Source organism: Medicago truncatula, chromosome 6, assembly GCF_003473485.1.
Source record: "Medicago truncatula cultivar Jemalong A17 chromosome 6, MtrunA17r5.0-ANR, whole genome shotgun sequence".
Taxonomy (NCBI): Eukaryota; Viridiplantae; Streptophyta; class Magnoliopsida; order Fabales; family Fabaceae; genus Medicago; species Medicago truncatula.
This window is the reverse complement of record NC_053047.1, coordinates 19,558,632-19,578,436: the sequence shown is the minus strand read 5'-3', so window position 1 is coordinate 19,578,436 and position 19,805 is coordinate 19,558,632. Positions and strand designations below refer to the sequence as shown.

The 19,805-nt window shown below is 33.4% G+C and overlaps 1 protein-coding gene and 1 long non-coding RNA gene across 2 annotated transcripts; one reads left to right on the top strand and one right to left on the bottom strand.

The window, feature by feature from the left end:
* Positions 1 to 2,116: 2,116 nt before the first annotated feature.
* Positions 2,117 to 4,102, top strand: LOC112422790 (protein FAR1-RELATED SEQUENCE 5-like). Its single transcript, XM_024786456.1, has one exon. The coding sequence runs from the start codon at positions 2,117 to 2,119 to the stop codon at positions 4,100 to 4,102; it is 1,986 nt and encodes a 661-aa protein (XP_024642224.1).
* Positions 4,103 to 5,962: 1,860 nt separating this feature from the next.
* Positions 5,963 to 6,586, bottom strand: LOC112422483 (uncharacterized). The gene is made up of 3 exons (XR_005642150.1): positions 6,421 to 6,586; positions 6,279 to 6,316; positions 5,963 to 6,123 (listed from the first exon to the last, which is right to left on the bottom strand). It is a non-coding gene; the product is annotated as an uncharacterized lncRNA (long non-coding RNA).
* Positions 6,587 to 19,805: the final 13,219 nt, after the last annotated feature.

Below are 19,805 nucleotides of genomic sequence, written 5' to 3'. Positions count from 1 at the left end.
AATAACTAACCCCCTTACCTTAGAAGAAGATTAACCCAAACTCTTGCTTCAATTCAGCTCCTAAGTCACCCACTTGATTTCTAAAGCTCTTCTCTCCAAAACCCTTTTCCTCTTCTCTTCACCTCTTTCTCTCTCTAGAAATATTTTTGTGAAATGAATGAATTGATTCTTCTAACACAACCCTAGTGTTATCTCCACTAATGGGCTTAACTTAGTTTCTAGTGGGCTTTATCCATTTCTATTCAAACCAAAAATATTACTACACTCCAAACGATATTTTAATTAATAACGGTAAAATGCCACTAACGGTAAAATCTCGACTTTCTCTAGTAACTTAATGAAATAACCATTCTCACTAATTACTAAAAGCAATTCCCACTAAAAATTATAATTTTACCCGTCCTCACAAAATTACCAAAATACCCTTCTAATACGAAAATCCATGAAAATGCACCCAATGATGATAAATCACACATAAACATATAAAACACATAATAAAAATAATTAAAATAAATCTAGCTAAAAATCGGGCTGTTACAAGAGACAATAACATAAAGTTATCCATGTGTGAAGACATAATTCGAAAGATAAATACCTACATAGAGATTGGTATGACTTTTATTTATGGTCATTGCAAAATAAAATGTTAAGAAAGGAATAAATACTACTAAATTTAAAAGATAAAGTAATAATTAATTGAAGACTTTATAAAAATTAGGACTTCAAGATAAGATTTTCTATTAATTTTTTTTGACAAAAAGATTTTCTATTAATTGTTTGTTGAAATATTTATGCTATGAAATATATTATAAATTAATTAAAAGTTTAAACAATTTTTTTTTGGATAAGATGAAAGTAATACATGTAGTTTGTTCAGATATTTATGCTAAATAGATAATTTCACTTTAAAAAAACAGAAAAATAAAAAATATTAAGAATAAACGTAGAAGTGACACGTGACATAAAAAAACATTTATTTTATATATATACTATAGTATTGAGTGTGTGTTACAACCTTCTAATAGAACATAATGCAATGTACTGATGTAAAACAAAAATAGCACCACAGACAAATAAAATAAGAATTCTCCTCTTTACGCAAACGGTTTTGCTCACAACAACAAAGAAGACAAATGTTAAAAGAGCATTCTTTACAGCTCCTGTGGTAGTCGAATATTGATGTTTTGCAGTTGTCACTACAAAAAGTGTTAAATCATTAACAATACAGAAATGATAATCATACACAAAAGTGGAGACAAATATACAACACCATTCACTGTTACCTAATACATATATTTTTTTACATTTATTTTCTCCTTCTTTCCTTCTTTTCTTCTTTCCTTCTTTCCCTCGTTTCTTTTTCCCTCTTGTTTCTTTTGAGTTCCCTCTTTCTGATTCAGTCATTTCCCATTACCAAGAACAAATAATCTTTCATTCACTAATAATTTCTCGTCACTCCTTCATCTTTGTGCAGTGCCAGCCTCTCATGCTATTTCGGTCACTCCAGCTACCGCCGTAACACCGTATTCCTCCACTGTTCCTCCTCGTTTTCATGCTCAGGTTCTTTCCTTTCTCTACTCTTGTTTTTAGAATTTTAGTAGCTTGTAGTTATTGTTTTACCTTGGTTGAGGAAAACGTTGGTTTGATTCATAAATAGATAGGAAAAAAAATCTTAAACCCAAATCATTTTTGTTTTATTCCCACTTATTATCTCATTTCATTACTTCATTCTTCCATTTTTATCATGGGGTGAGATGGTTCCTTCATCATTTTCGTTTTCCCCCAATTTTAAATCACAAACCCTAAATTTTTGAATTGACTAAATAATGAAATTGATTCAGGTTTTATATAATGAATATGCTCAATATTAATTTTCTCAACTTAATTTCATGATTACAGACTTAGACATTGCTAATACTTAAATCTGATACCCTCCTTTGATTACAATTTTTCTCTTATATTTCTGTTATGTTTTTCTGTTGTGTTGAAATGTTTCTTTCTAATGACAAAGTATGTGAGGTACATTATGTGTGCTTATCTCGACGAAGTCCATGCTTACATTTTGAGTTATTTTGTGCAGATTTGGGGTGTCAATTGCCCCCACAATTGAACATTCATGGATAATCCAAATGCTTTTGTGGATAGTGGTAGTATTCATGATGAAGGCATAGAAGTTGACAACTTTAATGTTGAAAATGAAGATGCATGGTGGGAGCCTAAAACAGATATGTGTTTTTCTAGCATAGATGATGTTAAATCATTTTATAGAGAATATGCTTTGAGAAAGGGTTTTGATTGGAAGATTAGAACATCGAGAAAAGGAAAGGATGGGGAGGTATGCTACTTAATTCTTGCATGCACAAGAGATCGGGCTGAAGTGACGAAAAGTGTATGTACATTGAAGACACGTCCGACAATGGGAAAAAGTTGTCCTGCTAAGATTTGTATCAAGTTGAAAGCAGATGGATTGTGGTACATTAACAAATTTGAGCCTAATCATTCTCATCATACTAGCCCTACAAAGGCAAGGCTGTTCAAGGCTAACAAGAATATGGACTTGCATGTAAAGAGGACAATTCAAATCAATGATGATGCAGGTGTGAGGATCAACAAGACTTTTCAATCTCTTGTTAAAGATGCAGGCGGGCATGAAAATGTACCATTTAATGAAAGAGATGTGAGGAATTATGTTAACAAGGAACGACGTGCAATTGGAAAAGAAGGTGATGGCAAGGCCTTGATAAACTATTTTTGTCAAATGAGGGAACAAAATCCAAATTTCTTCTATGAAATAGATTTGGATGACGATTTTCATGTAAGGAATGTCTTTTGGGCTGATGCAAGAAGTAGGGCTGCTTATGAGTATTTTGGAGATGTTGTAACTTTCGACACAACATATTTGACTAACAAATATGATATGCCTTTTGCTGTTTTTGTTGGTGTGAATCACCATGGTCAATCAACATTACTTGGATGTGGGTTGCTATCAGGAGAAGACACAGAGTCGTTTGTATGGCTTTTTAATTCATGGCTTCGTTGTATGCTAGGAAAGCCCCCTGTTGCTATTGTGAGTGACCAATGTAAGGCAATGCAAAATGCAATCGAGGAAGTGTTCCCTACAACTCGCCATAGGTGGTGTTTATGGCATATAATGAAAAAAATTGCCGAAAAACTCAGTGGGTATGGTGATTATAAAAGGATTAAGTTTGCAATGAAAGAAGTTGTTTATGATACGTTCACAATAGATGATTTTGAAGAGAAATGGTGTTCCTTCATCGAAAAATTTGAGCTTCAACAAAATCATTGGTTGAGTGGATTGTATAAAGAACGTCATAGATGGGTACCAACCTTGTTAAGAAAATATTTTTGGGCCGGTATGTCAACAACTCAACGAAGTGAGAGTATACACGCTTTCTTTGATGGTTATATCAATTCAACGACAAGTCTAAATCAATTTATGAAACAATATGATAATGCTCTCCGAAGTCGAGCAGAAAAAGAATTTGAAGCAGATTTTAATTCGATGAATACCACAATTTCTTGCGGGTCAAACTCGTCAATTGAAAAGCAATTCCAAGGTGAGTATACTCATGCTAAATTTAAGGAGGTTCAAGCTGAATTTAGATCTAAAATGAATTGTGCTTATTCATTGAACACCGTGGAGGGTTGTTTTGCCACATATCATGTGTTGGAGGATGTGTTAGTTGGGGATAGAACAAAAGAACATGTATTTAAAGTTGTGTTTAATCGAGAAAACCATGATCTCAATTGTGAATGCTCATTGTTTGAATTTAGAGGTATTTTGTGTCGACATGTGTTATGTGTGTGTGCTCAAGAGAGGGTTAAAAATGTACCAGAGAAGTATGTTGTAGCTAGATGGAATAAAAATATTAAAAGGAAGCATACATATATCAAGAGCAGTTATTGTGTGACACAATTGAAGCCACAAATGGACAGGTTTGACAAGTTATGCAAGCATTTCTACGAGGTTGCTGAAGTAGCGGCAGAGTTTGAAGACACATCTAAGGACCTCCATGAAATTTTACATCATTTTACTTCTGATTTACCCACCAGGAATGCTACAACTGAAAATGTTAAATGACTCAAATCCAAACAATGGTACTGAAATTCACAGTCCATTGCGGGTTAAACGTAAAGGCCGCCCTCCATCAAAAAGAAAAATGTCTGCAATCGAAAAAGCTATTAAGAAGCCAAGTAAACTAACCAAACAGAGTGATGACAGAGGAACTAATGTATGTTTTATTTTATTTACAAGTTTTGTAATCACCTTGTATATATGGATATTCCATCTTAATTTCCTGTTTGTCCAAATTTACAGGACAACAATTCTCAAAGAGTGACAAATCAGTTTGACAGCAACATCTACATTGAACCATATGTTGATGTTGTAAGTGGTGGAAATTTGCTAGATGCAAGTACAATGGTAGTTAACTAGTATGGACAACTCTAATATTTTTTGGACAAAAGCTAATGCACTCATTGCTAAGAAGATGAAGTGGCCTTTTGTGTGTATATAACAAGACTTATATAACAATGATATTGTGTTTTTTGGTGGTCAGATCATGGGGACAAAGGTCTATACATAGTCATGAATTTCAGTTTTTTTTTTTTTTTTTTTTGGGAAAACATGTTTAAAACATGTTTGTAAAGTCAACATTAGGTACAATGTTAGTTAACTTATGTAATTTAAGTTTTATTTTGTGATGTACTTAATCAACCATGGAAATGGTGTTGTAGTAATGGACAAATTAGTGAATATAATGCAGCAATGTTATTTTGCAAGTTCATGTCAACTCTTAAATTCCATACAACTTATCAATGAAATATTATGGGTGTGCGCTTCTTATGTGTCTTATATCATTATAAGGTGAAAAATAGTCTTATGTTTTTCTTGTTAGATAGGAAGGACTTGTCTTGTTAGATAGGAAGGAATTGTCTTGTATTTTTCTTGCCTAGCTTCCTGTTGGTACTGTTGCAGGTTTAGGTGCAGCTTGTTTTATCTGTTTTAGTTGTTTGTGTTTCGGATGGGCAATTTGTTTGGGTGCTCGTATGCACGCCAGTTTTCTGCTATTAGCAGGTGGCCTTGTACTTTGCTGTTTCGGTTTGTATCAGGGGGGAGGTGTTTGAGTGTTTTGTTTTGTTTGTTTGGTTTTCATCTATATGCGGAACCTTTTGTAGCCCTTTCTTGTGGGAGTTTGTTTGCTTCTTGCGACATCTTAGCCTAATAAATTTGCCGTTTTAAAAAAAAAAGTGAAAAAATAGTCACAACTTAATATTTGAGAATAGAAAAAAGATGTGGTTAATCTTTTTGTTAAATATCATGTATTCACTTCAAAGATTTGGTTAATCTGCAAGTTTCCGCAGCCGCCTTGTTAACAGTACCAGCGGCCTTGTTAAATTACAGTTTATCATAAAGATACTACAAGACTAAAATTGAACCTGTCATAAATACTTGGCACTTAATAAATTTCAAAAGCAATCATTACCATTATCATAATACAATACATTTCTATTATGATACAAATACTATGATTTCAATCTTACATAATTGTTTTAAACAATCACAAAATAGTCAACAAGTGTAACAAATAAACCGTTCAATTTTCCCCTAAAACCTAAGTACATAAGTAACAAAAAATCACCATAGCAGCAACAAAAGAATGATACTCCAATTCCTTTCTTCTCAACATACAAATTGACATTTAACTTCTCAAATTTCTTATTGCTCATTTCCTTCATTATGTCGGAACATTTACAAGCTTGTTGAATTGGTGTTGTTTCGGATAATCCAATCCATGTAAAGAAGACAACAGTGGTCAACAATCCATGTGAAACGGACGCGCACACAGTAGTAAAGCAAAGCCGCAACAACCCAACATTGCAGCAGCCAACTCGCACAATGCTGGGCAGAAAACTAAGCATAAAATGTCCACTGCAAAAGCACAGCAAATGCAGCTCATAAAACTCTCAAAAGCTGAAAAAAATTCTATCTAAACAATACCACACAACACTAACAACAATATCACAACCAAAACAACTAACCACCCTTTCTTTTCAATTGTGTCTAATTGAAATTAGAAGAGTTTCTAGACATTTTTTTCACTGCAAAAGGCAAACACAGTCATGAAACAAATCAACACAATGTTCATAGCTTCACACATAAAACTTTAGCTATGAAGAAAAAAAACCCAAATAAACTTTCAAACATGTTTAATGACAAACCAAATATAGTTTCAAAGGGAAATTAAATAGTTTACCTTTTTCTTTTTAATACCCATAGCCATCAAAAGAAAAACTAAAGAACACATTGAACACCACAATTTCAGATCAAATTAAAATTGAATGTAAAAGGAACCGGATATGAGATTGTCATACATGATGAAGGAGATGGAGATTTACCTATATCAATTTGCTTCAGTCAATGGTGAAAAATCAGAGGAGAACTTGCCGATTGGAGGTGATGTGAGAGAAGAGAGAAGAGGTTCGTAGGGAGAGGGAACGCACCACAATGAGCAGGGAAAGAAGAAGATAAAATGGATTTTCCAAAACTGTCCTTGGTTTAATGTTGAAATTTTGAAATTACCCATCCTTGTAAATATGGTGTCGTATATTTGTCTATGGTTTTGTGTCCGAGTATCATTTCTGTTAACAATATAGAATTAGAATAATTAACAGGAAAAAAAAAACAAAAAATATACTCAGTAAGCCCCTACCAATACACGCGCTTATTTTTAGGGTAATCTGCGACTTTTACTTTTAGCTTAGAATGTGAGAGCCGTGCAACGTTCATCCCAAAAGCAAATTAAAAATTGGAAAATATGTGATACTAAGAGATACAAACTTAAAAGCAAGTACATTAAAAGTGAAGAAATGAGGAATCTCATATTCAGGACATTAGAAATAGTGTGAAGCAGAATAACAATTATGTAAGTAATCCAAAAGAAATAAGAAGAAAAAAAATGGAGCCATGAAGCATGGGCAAAGCAACACACATTAATAAAACGATAGAGAAAAAAGCAAGAAGAAATGGACAGCAAGAAGTGAGACATTTGGACGAAAAAGTACATTGTCTCTTTGCTGCTATATCCTTCTCGACCATTTGTTCTTCATCCAATCGTCTTAAATATGGAAGAAGTCTTTCAGCATATACTTGGAGAGCTCGACCTCATGGTTGATGTTGGTTTTTGTCTTCATTTTAATTGCCTGTAGTGAACCAGATTATCACATTTCAAATATAGAATACAACAAATCACATCAATAGTTAATCTAAAAAGGGGAGAAACAGAACCTCAATTACGTAAACACATGTAATACCAAATTCAAACATATATACATGCGCGCGCACACAAACACATAATTGAAATATAATGAGCAAAGAGATCATGTGATGTCACCTTTGGATTCCGCATGTTTATTTTTTGCTTCGGCTGTTCAATGCTTTTAGCTTCACTTTTCTATCAGTCCTTAAAGAATAACCTTTACTATCATCAGATAAAACATCACTCTCCGAATTCTTTTCACTGATCAGTTCATTCTCATCATTCTTAACTTTTTTACCATTTTCCCTCCCATCTTCATCATTCTTAACTGTCTCTTCTTCTTCTTTTTATGACATTTTCTTCACCCTCTTGTGCAGCATTGTTTTCATCAGAATCCTTAGCTGCCATGTCATCAGCTTCAACAGAACCTTCATCGTCCGTCGACAACAGCAACACCATTTTGGCGCCAAAGTCCATAGCTTGTTTTTCTCGATCAGGAGCAAATTCTTCAACTGCTGCTGCCACGTCGTCACCTTCAGCGTCGTTCAACGAAGCCATTTTAGCGCCAACACCGATAGCTGGTGCCACGTCATCACCCTCCAACGGTACCGTCTCCATCGATGATCATGATCAGGAATGGGTTCGTCTAGGTCCGGGACTGTGAGTCTGACTTTGATTTTTACTGTATATGTGACTATGACGCTGTTCTCGTCCTCCGCCATTGAAATTTCAAATGTAGGTGAACCGTAATTGTCTATGCTGCGCTGCACACGCCAATAGATTAGAGCTGAGGGGACTTTGTAATTTGGTTTCTCTTTGTTTCGTTCCTCTCTCCGTTTTCTTTTTTCAAATTTCACTATTTTGACATTTTTTGTTTCTTTTTTTTTATTTAAAGCTTTGTTTGGATTAGGGGAGTCATGGGCAAAAGAAAACAAGAAAATACTAACTATTTTTGTTTGGTACGATGGAAAGGAAAGATTAATTCTAGTGGATCCCACATTAAATTAAATCTCTTCCACCCAAAATGAGAAGAAAAGAAAAGGAGGGAGGAGATAGTAAAACCAACGGTCGTCCACCCAAAATTTCAAATTAACTTTAGGTTCTTGTTCGGATTGATTTTTTATTTTTTATTTTTTGGATTAGATTTAGTTGAGTTTATGTAAGCAAATAAATTTTTATTTATTTTTCATAAGTTTGTCAATGTATTTTATGAAAAAACAGTTTATAAAGATATAATTTTTGTTACCCTGAACTTTCAAATTAACCTAAACACTTATTTGCACAAGTTATTTTTCATAAGTAAAAAAAATAAGTCAATTCAAATTAACCCTAAAGATGTTTGCAGTACACTTTGAATTTGAGTAAAAAATCATCTAATTCAAACTACATAGGGCGCGTGAGAAATCAATAGCGTGGGAGAAGAAGGAGACAAAAGGTTTATACTTGTCCAAAGACTTTTGCTCCCATTTGAGTTAGTCATCACTGCATTAACTCCAACAATAAAGAACGACGCCATGAATGTAGAGAAATCCTCCTTAGGGATACTCTAAATTAACATCATCTATTATCGTCCGATCATGAAGCTTTTATGCGGATTGCTGCAAAAAGAAGATGAAAACTTTTCACCTTTGTCGCGTACTCCCCTCACATATGCCCCATGCAAAGTTGTTTCTAATGATTCGTTAACCCAACGTAAATCATCCTGCTCATCATGGCATTGAATTGATTTGTGTTTGACATAAAAAAAAGATCCAACTCAACCCATAAAATAATATATTTGATTAAAACCAACCAAACTCAACTCATAAACACCACCTTAACTTGTAAAAAAAAAAAACGCCGCCTTAATTAAAGTGCAGCAAAAAAAAATGCAATGTAATAAAAAAAAAATTGCATATAACACACAACGAATATGCAATAAAAAATTGCACAGCCAAAGTGAATATAATTGAAAAAAAAATAACTTTGTAAACTAATTAAGGAATTGGAGTTGTGATCATGCATCCAACTTCTAGAGATTGTTGCACACATGCATGTTTCCGAGGATCCAAACACTTTTAGTGCATGATGAGCAAAGAAAAACACAACAATAGGATTCAAATCTAACAGGATTACAACCAAAAATATAATTAAAGATTATAAACCTAAATGTACATCAAGAAAAATGAGCAAATTCAAATGACTAGATCCTGGTGATGAAATTCCACTCTAAAGTTCCTTTTTTCTTTTTCTACCAGCACTCTTCTTCTCTTTCATGACATTTTCCTCACCCTCTTGTGCAACATTGTTTTCATCAGAATCCTTAGCTTCCATGTCATCAGCTTCAACGGAACCTTCATCGTCTGACGACAACACCACCACTGTATTGGCGCCAACATCCATAGTTTGTTTTTCTCGACCAGGAACAGATTCAACAGCTGCTGCCGCCACATCATCACCTTCACCGTCGTTCAACGACGCTGATTCAGAACTAACATCGATAGCATGTGCCAAGTCATCTCCCTCTGACGGTACCGTTTGGGCGCCAACATTCAAAGTAGGCTGTGTTTCTCGATCATCCTCTGGGTATGGGACCGTGAGTGTGACTTTGATTTTCACTATATATGTGACTATGTGGTGGTTCTCTTCTCCCGCCATAGAAATTTGAAATGCAGGTTAACCCTAACTATCTATTCTGCACTGCACACACCGAGAGATTAGAACCTTATTTGGTAATCAAATTTTTCTAAAAACTTGTTTTTTATTTTTTCTTTAAAGGATTTTTTTAAAAAACTTTTTCTAAATCTATGTAAATTATATTACCCTTTATATAATTGTTTTTTTCTTACAATTTTATCCTTAGTTACCAATCAAAGTAAATTTCAAGCACTATAGTTAAATGTAAAAATTTAGTCACAAACTAGATAATTTTTTCAGATATGAAGACAAAATTTGTTCAAGCGATACAATATTGAAAAATGTGAAATGTATAGAAATATTATAGTAATGTCGATAACATAAACATTCAAATAACGAGACAAAACAATCATCCGCAAAATAACTAACAAAACTCCAATGTTGCATATAAGTAAATCTAACAAAAGTATAATTTATAAAATTGTTTTCAATATAAGAAATTTTCATAGTCGAACATGGAATCCTCACATTCATAATATCCTATAACAGAAGTTTTGTGATACTCTACTGAAGAATTTATGAAACCAGCTTATGACAATTTTCATGAGCTGTTTTCAACTTATATTCATAAGTTCTTAGTTCTTCAATATAGCTTATAAAAACAACTTATAGCAATTAGAAAAACAATTTAACCTTATTTTCTCTTTTGCTATAAAAATAACTTATGCAAGCTTATACATAAGTGCTTATTATGATAAGCGCTTGTGCTATAAGCTGCAAATAATTTTTTTTTTTTATCTAAGCAGTCACTTAATCCAGATCTACTTAACCAAAACAAAAACATCAAAATCATAAACAACATCAAAATCATAACCAAAAGTCATAGCAACACAACATCAAGGAAAATATCCGGTGAAAAACGTAATAAATCTAAGTAGTAAAATATGGATCGAAGAAGATTACAAACGAAATTCAAAAATTCAAAATCAAATCTAGTATGAGATGTAACCTGACAAGGATGAAAAATTAGAGAGGAAAAATTGTGAAATAGATGAAGAATCGATGAGCCGATGAATAAGAAAGCATAAAACCCTAGATCACCATTTTGGGAGCTAGTTCACGTTCTCTGCGTTTCTTCCAAAATGAGACCAAAAAAAAATCAACTCTAGTTTTTTTAATATATGAGAAAGCCTTTGAAGTTGTAACATATTTACTTAACAAAAGTTTGACTTACTTTTCATACCCTATGAGTTTCTCATGCGCCCTATTCAAATTATAAAATCTGAAATATTTTAACGTCTTTTGGTGGTTTTTATGGGGTGTTTATTTCGTTCAGATTCTATAATCCGAACTACGTAGGGCGTTGATGTGCGGATTAGGAAAGTGTACGAAATTGTTTACCAAGTAATAAAGTGATAAGCAGAGTATCGTATCCACGTGGATTGTCGTTTTGTCCAAACAATCTGAGTTTACTTATTTTTAGTTGACAATAAAATAAAAGAGTTAAAAGGTTAAAAATTTGTAATTTTTATCTGTTTTGGTTGCAGAAAAGTAAGCAGCGGTTAAGATTCTTTGAATTAATCCCCCTATTTATTATGTTGGATATTCAATAATAGTAATGTCGCGTTTATTTATCTTAGGTAAACTATAGGGCGTTGGGACGTTACTAACCTAATCAGTCGTTAAGTTGCACCTGTTGATCACACGATGATCCTTACGTGTGGGGTCTATACTATCTCTGTTAACTAGGTCTATCCCTCCAATGTTTGGTTGCACCTGCTGGTCATGCAGTGATCCTTACGTGTGGGGTCTTACCACTTGAAAGGTAATTGAAAGCATAGACTTAAATTGACATTCCAATATTTCCAAAGGCAATGAAGGACAGTGTTCATGTAGGTCTACCATCTGTGAATCTTAGGATACTCGTAGGACTCTCTCTCTCTCTCTCTCTCTCTCTCTCTCTCTCTCTCTCTCTCTCTCTCTCTCTCTCTCTCTCTCTCTCTCTCAGTAGTTCTAAAAACGGGCAGCACTATCAACGTCTACCTTACCAAGGGTTTAAGAGACTGGTTTTACTAGGTTTACTCCCTGGAGTCGCTTGTTTCCTTCATCACTAACTAGTTAAATCCCAGGTTCAGCAGATTTTACTTGGTATTAGTAATGTCACCTCCTAAGTACTTACTACTAGGGTCAACTCGCTTTCGATATCTTTCGCTAGTTACTAACTAATTACTTCCTAGACATATAAATATTAATATATGAGATATAAATATCAAGATATAAGCATCAGGGTAGTAATATCAATATAAGGCCCTGTCACAACTAAAGTATCTAATCTAGGGTTACGATCCTTTGAAATAAATTATTCCTAATAAAACTTAATAGCAAACAAAAAATAATTAAAATATAAACGACACTAAATTAAATAAATATCCAACAAAACTAAATAAAAGTTCATCTTAGAAGCCTAACCTAAAAATATTTAGTTACATATGGTAACTAAAAAAACAAATTACTAAAGATAAAAACATACCCTAGAAAAACAAAGAGAAGATAGAAACTTCTCCAATGCTCATAGAAATGCCTTCCTCTTGAGCTGCTCTAGTTCTGAACGAGAAATTCTGAACGAGGAAGGCTGGTATTTATAGTGAGAGTTTCTACCTGATTTTGGGCTAAAAATGCCAACTTTACCCACAAAAAGGCAGGAAAAGACGCTTTTGCCCCGCACATTTTGGATACATGGGGTGCACAATACATGCCCTAGGTGCATGTGAGTTTGCTGGAAACCATGCCCTAGGCGCATGGCTCATGCCTTATGCGTATGGTCATGCCCGATGCACATGAGTGTGGTTTCCAGGCATAAATTTTCCGTGTTTCCGTCGTTTTAGGTGTTTTCCTCCAAATAACTTGCCGCGGGATCCGGGAACAGAATTCCTCCCTCTGTAATGTCTCCTAAGACGCTCTTGAATCTTCACTTTTTGTCTTCCCAAAGTCTTCACAAATCTTTGGAAGTTCTTGATTTTCCGATTTGCATGATTTTTTTTTCCAGATTTACTTCAAAACCCCTCTAAAATTGCTATGTTTCGGGAAAATTAGAATTACATACTCAAATAAAATCTGAATTTTTTCTAAATTTATTAAAAAATTTGTATACAGATTTTTAAAAATAAAATATTTTCCAGAATTTTTTTTCGTAGAAAAAATTTAAAAACAAATATCGGAAAAAAAATCCACCATTTTTTTTAAATTTCGAATTTGATTTTTTTCTTATTTTGAAAATTAAATTCCAGAATCTTTAAAAAAAAATTAATTTCGAAAAAAAACCGAATATTGTTTCTGATTTTTTTAATATTTTAATTTTTTTTTTCGATTTTTAAATTTTTTTGAAAAAATATGAATACTTTTATGATTTTTTTATTTTTGAAAATTAATTTTCAGATATTTGAAAAAATATAATCTGATGTGGACAATTAAAAAAAAACCAAGTCAGCGCCACATATGCGCATTTGATGAGTTGGATGGAGGAGGGGTGTTTTCCGAAGAAAAAAAAAAGTTTTATAAGGATGCAAATCAAACCGAAAAATTTACAGGGGCAAAAACAAAAAATAACCTATATTACAGAAGTGAAAAACACTATTAATCCAAACTTAAATTAACTACTCGTAGTCCATGTGAATACGATATTTATTTGTTTGATAAAACCGACATTCTTACCTTAAGCTGGAGTAAAACCAATCAATCAAAACTCCTTTATCAACCATCTTCCCTAGTTTTTGCCATCAAGAACCGAGAGAAATTTGCGTAAAACGTATGATTTCCTGCCATTTTCTGATCTCATAATCTTTCTCACTATTCAAAGATCAACTTCCTTGAATCGTATGTGATACCACTATGTTGAATTTAAAAGCTTAATTAACACGCTATGTGATGAAAACTATTTTGAAGTAGAAAAAGAGTATATGAATAAAAACAATATAAATTTTATTGAATAGAGAAGATACAAACTAACAATGGTTACTCGACTAACAAGTAAACTCTATCATCGAGTTAATCTCTAACGAACTAACTCAATCTTATTTCTAACATGTTTCACAAGCAACTAAAAAACTGACTACTAGATAGTTTGAATTATACAACTAACATAAATCAGTACTCCCTCCGGTGTAAATTATAAGTAAAAACTCACTTTGTAAATTGGTTGAATAACTTTTGTATTTGGTCTATATTGTAAATCAGATACATTGATTATTTGATAAATTTAAAAAGTGAACTTTTGCTTTTGCTTATAACCAAAACTAGAGACAATATTTTTTATTTGTCATAAGTCAAATAAATCTCCACATTTTTTGAGGACAAATTTCAGAAATACTTAGTAAAGATCAAAATTCATGTTGTTCTACATTAGTTCTATGCAATTTTCCTAATTGTTGTTAACAACAAGAAAATCACTGATTTGCTACAAACAAATGGTAGCTAAGTTGCAGCTAATTTCTAGCAAAACTCATTTAATTAAGTAAGTGTCGTCTTCATGACTAAGTGAAGAAACTACAAAGTTGAGGCAGGCTTTGTCACATTGACCAACAAAAAGGGAATTCCATTTATGTTTGATAATTCAAGATTTACATTGTTGTGGGAAGTCTTTGTCAACCCGTAACTCTTGTCTTACTCTTACTTAACTTGGAAATCTTTACTTAGTAATCTCCACCAAGATTCAACTTATTAGCACGTAAACTTATTTTTTTTCCCCATTTGACTTGACAAATAAAAAAGTATTATGTCAATTAAACTAATTTTAGTTAACTTAAAAAAAAAAAAAAAAACAGTTCAAATAATATAACCATTTCTGAAATCTAAATATTAATCATTATTATTTTCATTTACAGCTGTGTGAACCAGACATGTGGGCACCATAAATTTAGGATTAAATACCCCTAAACAAAATAAAATGTCATATGAGTGAGAGTTTATGGGCGGTTAACTTTTTAAAACAGTTTTTTTTTTTAGTTTTTTTTTTTTTTTTTAATTGCTAACAAAGATATGGAAGAATCGTGATTGGCAACTGTGATTGACAGAAGACGAAAGACACACTGCAGTTTTAAAAATAAAAATTATGTTCGCAAAAAGAGATGGTGAAGGAAATATTTTATGTTCGCAAAACTGGGTACCACGGTATTTTGTCTACATTCAGTTATCTTTGAACTTTTTTTTTTTTGTCAAATAGTCTAATGGCTAGAGCTCACACAATTTAATTGTGAAGAGGTGGGGTGTCCAGGGTTCGTACCTCGGCCCTTGCCTATAATATGCAATCCATACACATGACGAAACGAGCCCCCAAAAAACCCTGTAGATGGCCAATTATGTGCACACGTTTGGATTATTGTCGTTTCTAAGGCTTATTTTAATATGTGGTTTTGTCCTCATTCTCCACCTCCTATTTGGGTTTTGTCTTTATGCTTTCCCTATTCTAATATTTTGGTATCTTTCTCCAGTTTCTTTTGCGGCGTCGTGTGTGTTTGCATACTGCAAAGGTAGTTTGTCAGGTAAATTTCAGATGTGCCAGCCTTTGTTAGTTTTCCCTTCAAATCGTTTTTAGGTTAAAATTGAATTTTAATTTCAGGGGTTCACTCCCTTTTTCTGTCTATAAATACTTTCTCTTGTGTTGTGCATTGTTGCAGATTACACCTGAATCATAGTTAATTAAGTTGTTCTCATTGTGAAAATTGTGAAAATGATGAAAATGAAAATGAAGGGCAAGATGGATAGCAACTTTGATGCTTTGTGCCATGTTCTTCTTGGAAGAGAGGCTTGGAGAATCGAGATGCGTACTGCAAGGCTTTGGACTATTCATACGTTTGTGAAGCCTGATCAGATCAATTCAGTTGAAATGGTTTTGATTGATGATAAGGTGAGTTGTATACACTTGTCTGATCTGTTCGTGGAGTTTGTTTGTTTATGTTGGGTTTATTGTTGGGTTTTGTATACTCTATTTTATTTAAGATTTTGTATGTTAATTTTGGTTAGGGTGGAAAAATTCATGTCACTGTTCGCAAGCAACTGTTGTACCTGTTTCAACATCTGTTGGTTAAGGGAAAGGTCTACAAGATTGCATATTTTTCGGTTGCTCCAAGCGTTGGATCTTATCGATCAACCCTTCATCCTCATAAGATTGTCTTTCAGATGAACACTAAGGTGTTAGAATGTGAAAACTCTCTCATTAGCCCATGTGGTCTTACATTCAGCAATATATCAAAGATTTGCAGTCATACCGATGAGTATGATTACCTGTTTGGTGAGTTTTTATGGCCAATGTGTGTGAATAATTCATTTGGATGTTTATTTTTTTTGTGTGAGTACAACTTTTTGTGTTTTTGCTCTAGATGTGATGGGTGTGATGACTGACATATCAGTTGAGAGGTAGTATGTTAGGGATGGGAAGTTGACTAAAATGGTTGTGATTGAGTTAACTGACCAAAGGTTCCTACATTCCTCATAATCTCTTTACATAATTGTCATTTAATCATTAGCTTGGTCAAGAGGCTTTATGATTTTTTACATTGTTTGTGCAGTGGTAATTGTGAGTGTGCACTATTTTGTAGCTATGTTGACATTCTTCAGGAAATGATGGGGAAATCAGCTAGCATGGGTTGCTAGTTGTGATTGTTCAGTATGCAAAGATTAAGATTTTTATAGGTATCTGTTAGTTAAGTTGCACCTTGGCTTTGTTTTTATTGTATATTATGTTAAGGGTTTTTCATTGTGTCCACTTTACTTCCGTTTACAGAGAAGGTTTCCATACATAATGTCATGAACACCACCAAGCTATTGGTGAATCCTGATATATGAGGCCTTTGATTTCAAGAATGGGTATGTTATTTATATGGTTGGTTATATCCCTTTGGGTCATGTTGTGGTACATCGTTTGTTAACTGATTTATGTAATTGTCAATAGGATTTTTGTCCATGGCATTGGGTCATCTGAACCTGTTCCTTTTCCTGGTCCAAGGGTAAGACCTTATATGGAGGATGCATTTCTAGGCCTTTATCCACAGAAAACGATTGCAGAACTTCAGGGTACATCTAAAGATGGTCTTTTTGTTGTTTCTGGTATTGTGGATGGTTTGGTTGAGGACGAGGAGTGGTATTATCCTGCATGTACCTGTCACAGGAGTCTCATGCCCGATTATGGTGCCTATTATTGCAAGGATTGTGCTGAACATGTGTTTCATATGGTTCCAAGGTATCTAAATTTCTCTATTCAATTTAGTGTTGATATTTTCAAAAGTTATGATCTGTGTTTAAGCTGTAACACCGAATTGTGTAGGTGCAAGGTCAATATTCATGTCACTGATGGAACTGATGAGGCTGTGTTTGTTCTATTTGACTATGATGTTAAGAGGAGTTCAGTTGTTGCTGGGGAGATCCAGGTTTGTTATATATGTTTTTCATATTTGATCAATTGACTTTGTGGAGGTAAGTTTTTTTTTTTCATTGAATGTGTGTTTCTCTGTTGATTAGAATCTTGGATCTCACTCTGTTACTCCCACTGTCCAACTTGGAAGTGATGTTGATCTTGGTCTAGACAGCAGTTCAAAGATGGCTGAAGATGAGGTCAAGGTTGTCGACCCTTTGGTGGTATTGATTTTCCCCTTCTTTTCATTGTCTGCATGCAGTTTGGTCTATTTGTTTGTGAATTGTCATGTATTTTAAATTTTCGCAGGTTGTCTCGAAAGAATAGGCAGGTGGGGATGTTAGTTCTAAAGATGATGTTGATGTTGTTCAGGAGTCCCAAGTGGAGGACTTTGTGTCTGGTCTGATTGTCACTCCGCCCTCTGATCCTGTTCCTCCATCCAAGAAGAAACGTGTGCTGAGGTGTTTTAGGAGGAGCCTTGCAAGTGAATTTGAAGATGTTGATAAATCTCCTGCAAGGGGATCCAAATTTGTTGTGCTTGAAGATGACTGAAGAATTTCGTTTCAATGTTGTCAAGTCCTATATTTTACCGGAGTATCGGATAAATAATTTAGGATTTCGTGGGTTATTTGACTTTCATGGTTTAGTTTTTAGGTTCTGTCGAGTATCATCACTGGTTTGATGGCATGTTATTGATATGCTTATTGTGTCCTTTGTGGTTGCACTTTAGGTGGCTTTGCTAATCTCTATCTTTATGTTAATGTTAAATGTATTTGGTTTATGTGATGTGGTGGTTATATGTTGAAGTCGCCACCATCACTAATATGTTTGGTTTATCAAACTTTGTAATTTGTAATGGAAGCACTGTGTGCAGGCTCCCATGTATATATATATATGATGTGTTTGTTTTGTGTGATGTTGCTGCTGTCTCATATTTATCTATGTAGGGTATATTGACTTTGCCAATTTACTTTGTAGTATTTATGGGATGAGGTTTAAACCAATATATAGATTTGGTTATTTAATTAAGAAAATGTTGATATTGTGATTGTTGTGATTGTTGTGATATCAGTGTAAATCTGACAAACAATATTCAACAAAAACATTTTGAAACCGGAGGTTTTATTATGCATCTTCATTGGCCAATTAAATTCAATGATCATTGTGTTGTCTTAGCATGACAAAAACATTTTGAAACCGGTGGTTTTATTATGCATCTTCATTTGCCATATTAAACATTTTTTGCCCTAATGGAGTTGTGGTTTGTAACATTTGAAATTATAAAAACATGTGTTGTTTGGGAATTGGATATAAAATAAGCATGAATTTATAAATGAGTTTGGTTATAGTTTAATGTGCCTCATAAGTCCTTTTTAGCTTTCTTTAAAAGAAAAAAACCTTCTTAGCCACTGTATATTTGGCCTTGACCATTTTTTGCTTTATTTTAGTTTTTTTACACGTGTTTGACCATTGGTATTTATAAAATTCATCAACTCAATTCCCTAATAGTCATATAGTCAATTCCCAAATTCATCAATTTCTCTCTCTTGACCAATTTCTTTCTTGAAGGACACTGGAACTTATGGTAGAGGATTACTGTAGATAAACCATGGACAAAGAGATTTTTGGTTTATATCATGGCATCTTCTCACTTCATTCGTGATATTTCAATATGCTAGGGAGCCGTGTTTTCTTTCTTTGAATAGGTATGTGTGGTTTTTTCGTTGTTTTGGTTCTGTTATCTAAACTGAGGATGAAATCAGGTTTTTTATTCAATTTGTTATTCAATGTCGGTTAAGTGTGTAATTTGTTGTGTGTTCAGATGTATTGATTTTATCACAAGAATTTTGTTGAATTGCATGCTCTGTTTTTATGTAGTGGTCGATTGTCTCTCATGTATATGTATATTTGGGTGAAATATTTTTATAGTGGGCATCATTTATATGTAGAAGGAAGGCAGGGTCATTGCATCAAAGCTTATGAAATTTTAGTTTGTTGATTTCGAAATTAGCATGGTATATATTATTAGGTTTGGTTGTTAGTGTCTACTACTTTTTTTCTTGTGTTCATTGTTTGACAGTCATTTATCTTGTGAAATTCCTATGATGTAGTTCATACAGCCAAATGTTTTATGAAATTAATTAGATAAGGCATTTGTTGATGTATTGAAGTTAAGGCCTAATGTCCAGGTTGAGTTTTGTCGATGTGGTAATTTTTCTTCATTTATTAGCATAGGGTGGGCTATAGTTCGGCTTGTGGTTGCATAATCAGATACAATCTATCTTTCTCAAAGGTTGTGATAGTGATTTATTAATTGGTTGTTGTTTTAACTGTTTTATCAATTCTTTTTGTAATCGGTGGTTGCTTTATTTTGTATTTAAATCTAAATTACTCTTTCTTTGGTTTGTGTTCTATATGTTCTAAGTTAAGTGCCAAGGAAGTAAAGCTATGTTCTATATGTAGTGCTTGGATATTAAAGAAGTTTCACTTTTTTTTGTCAGACC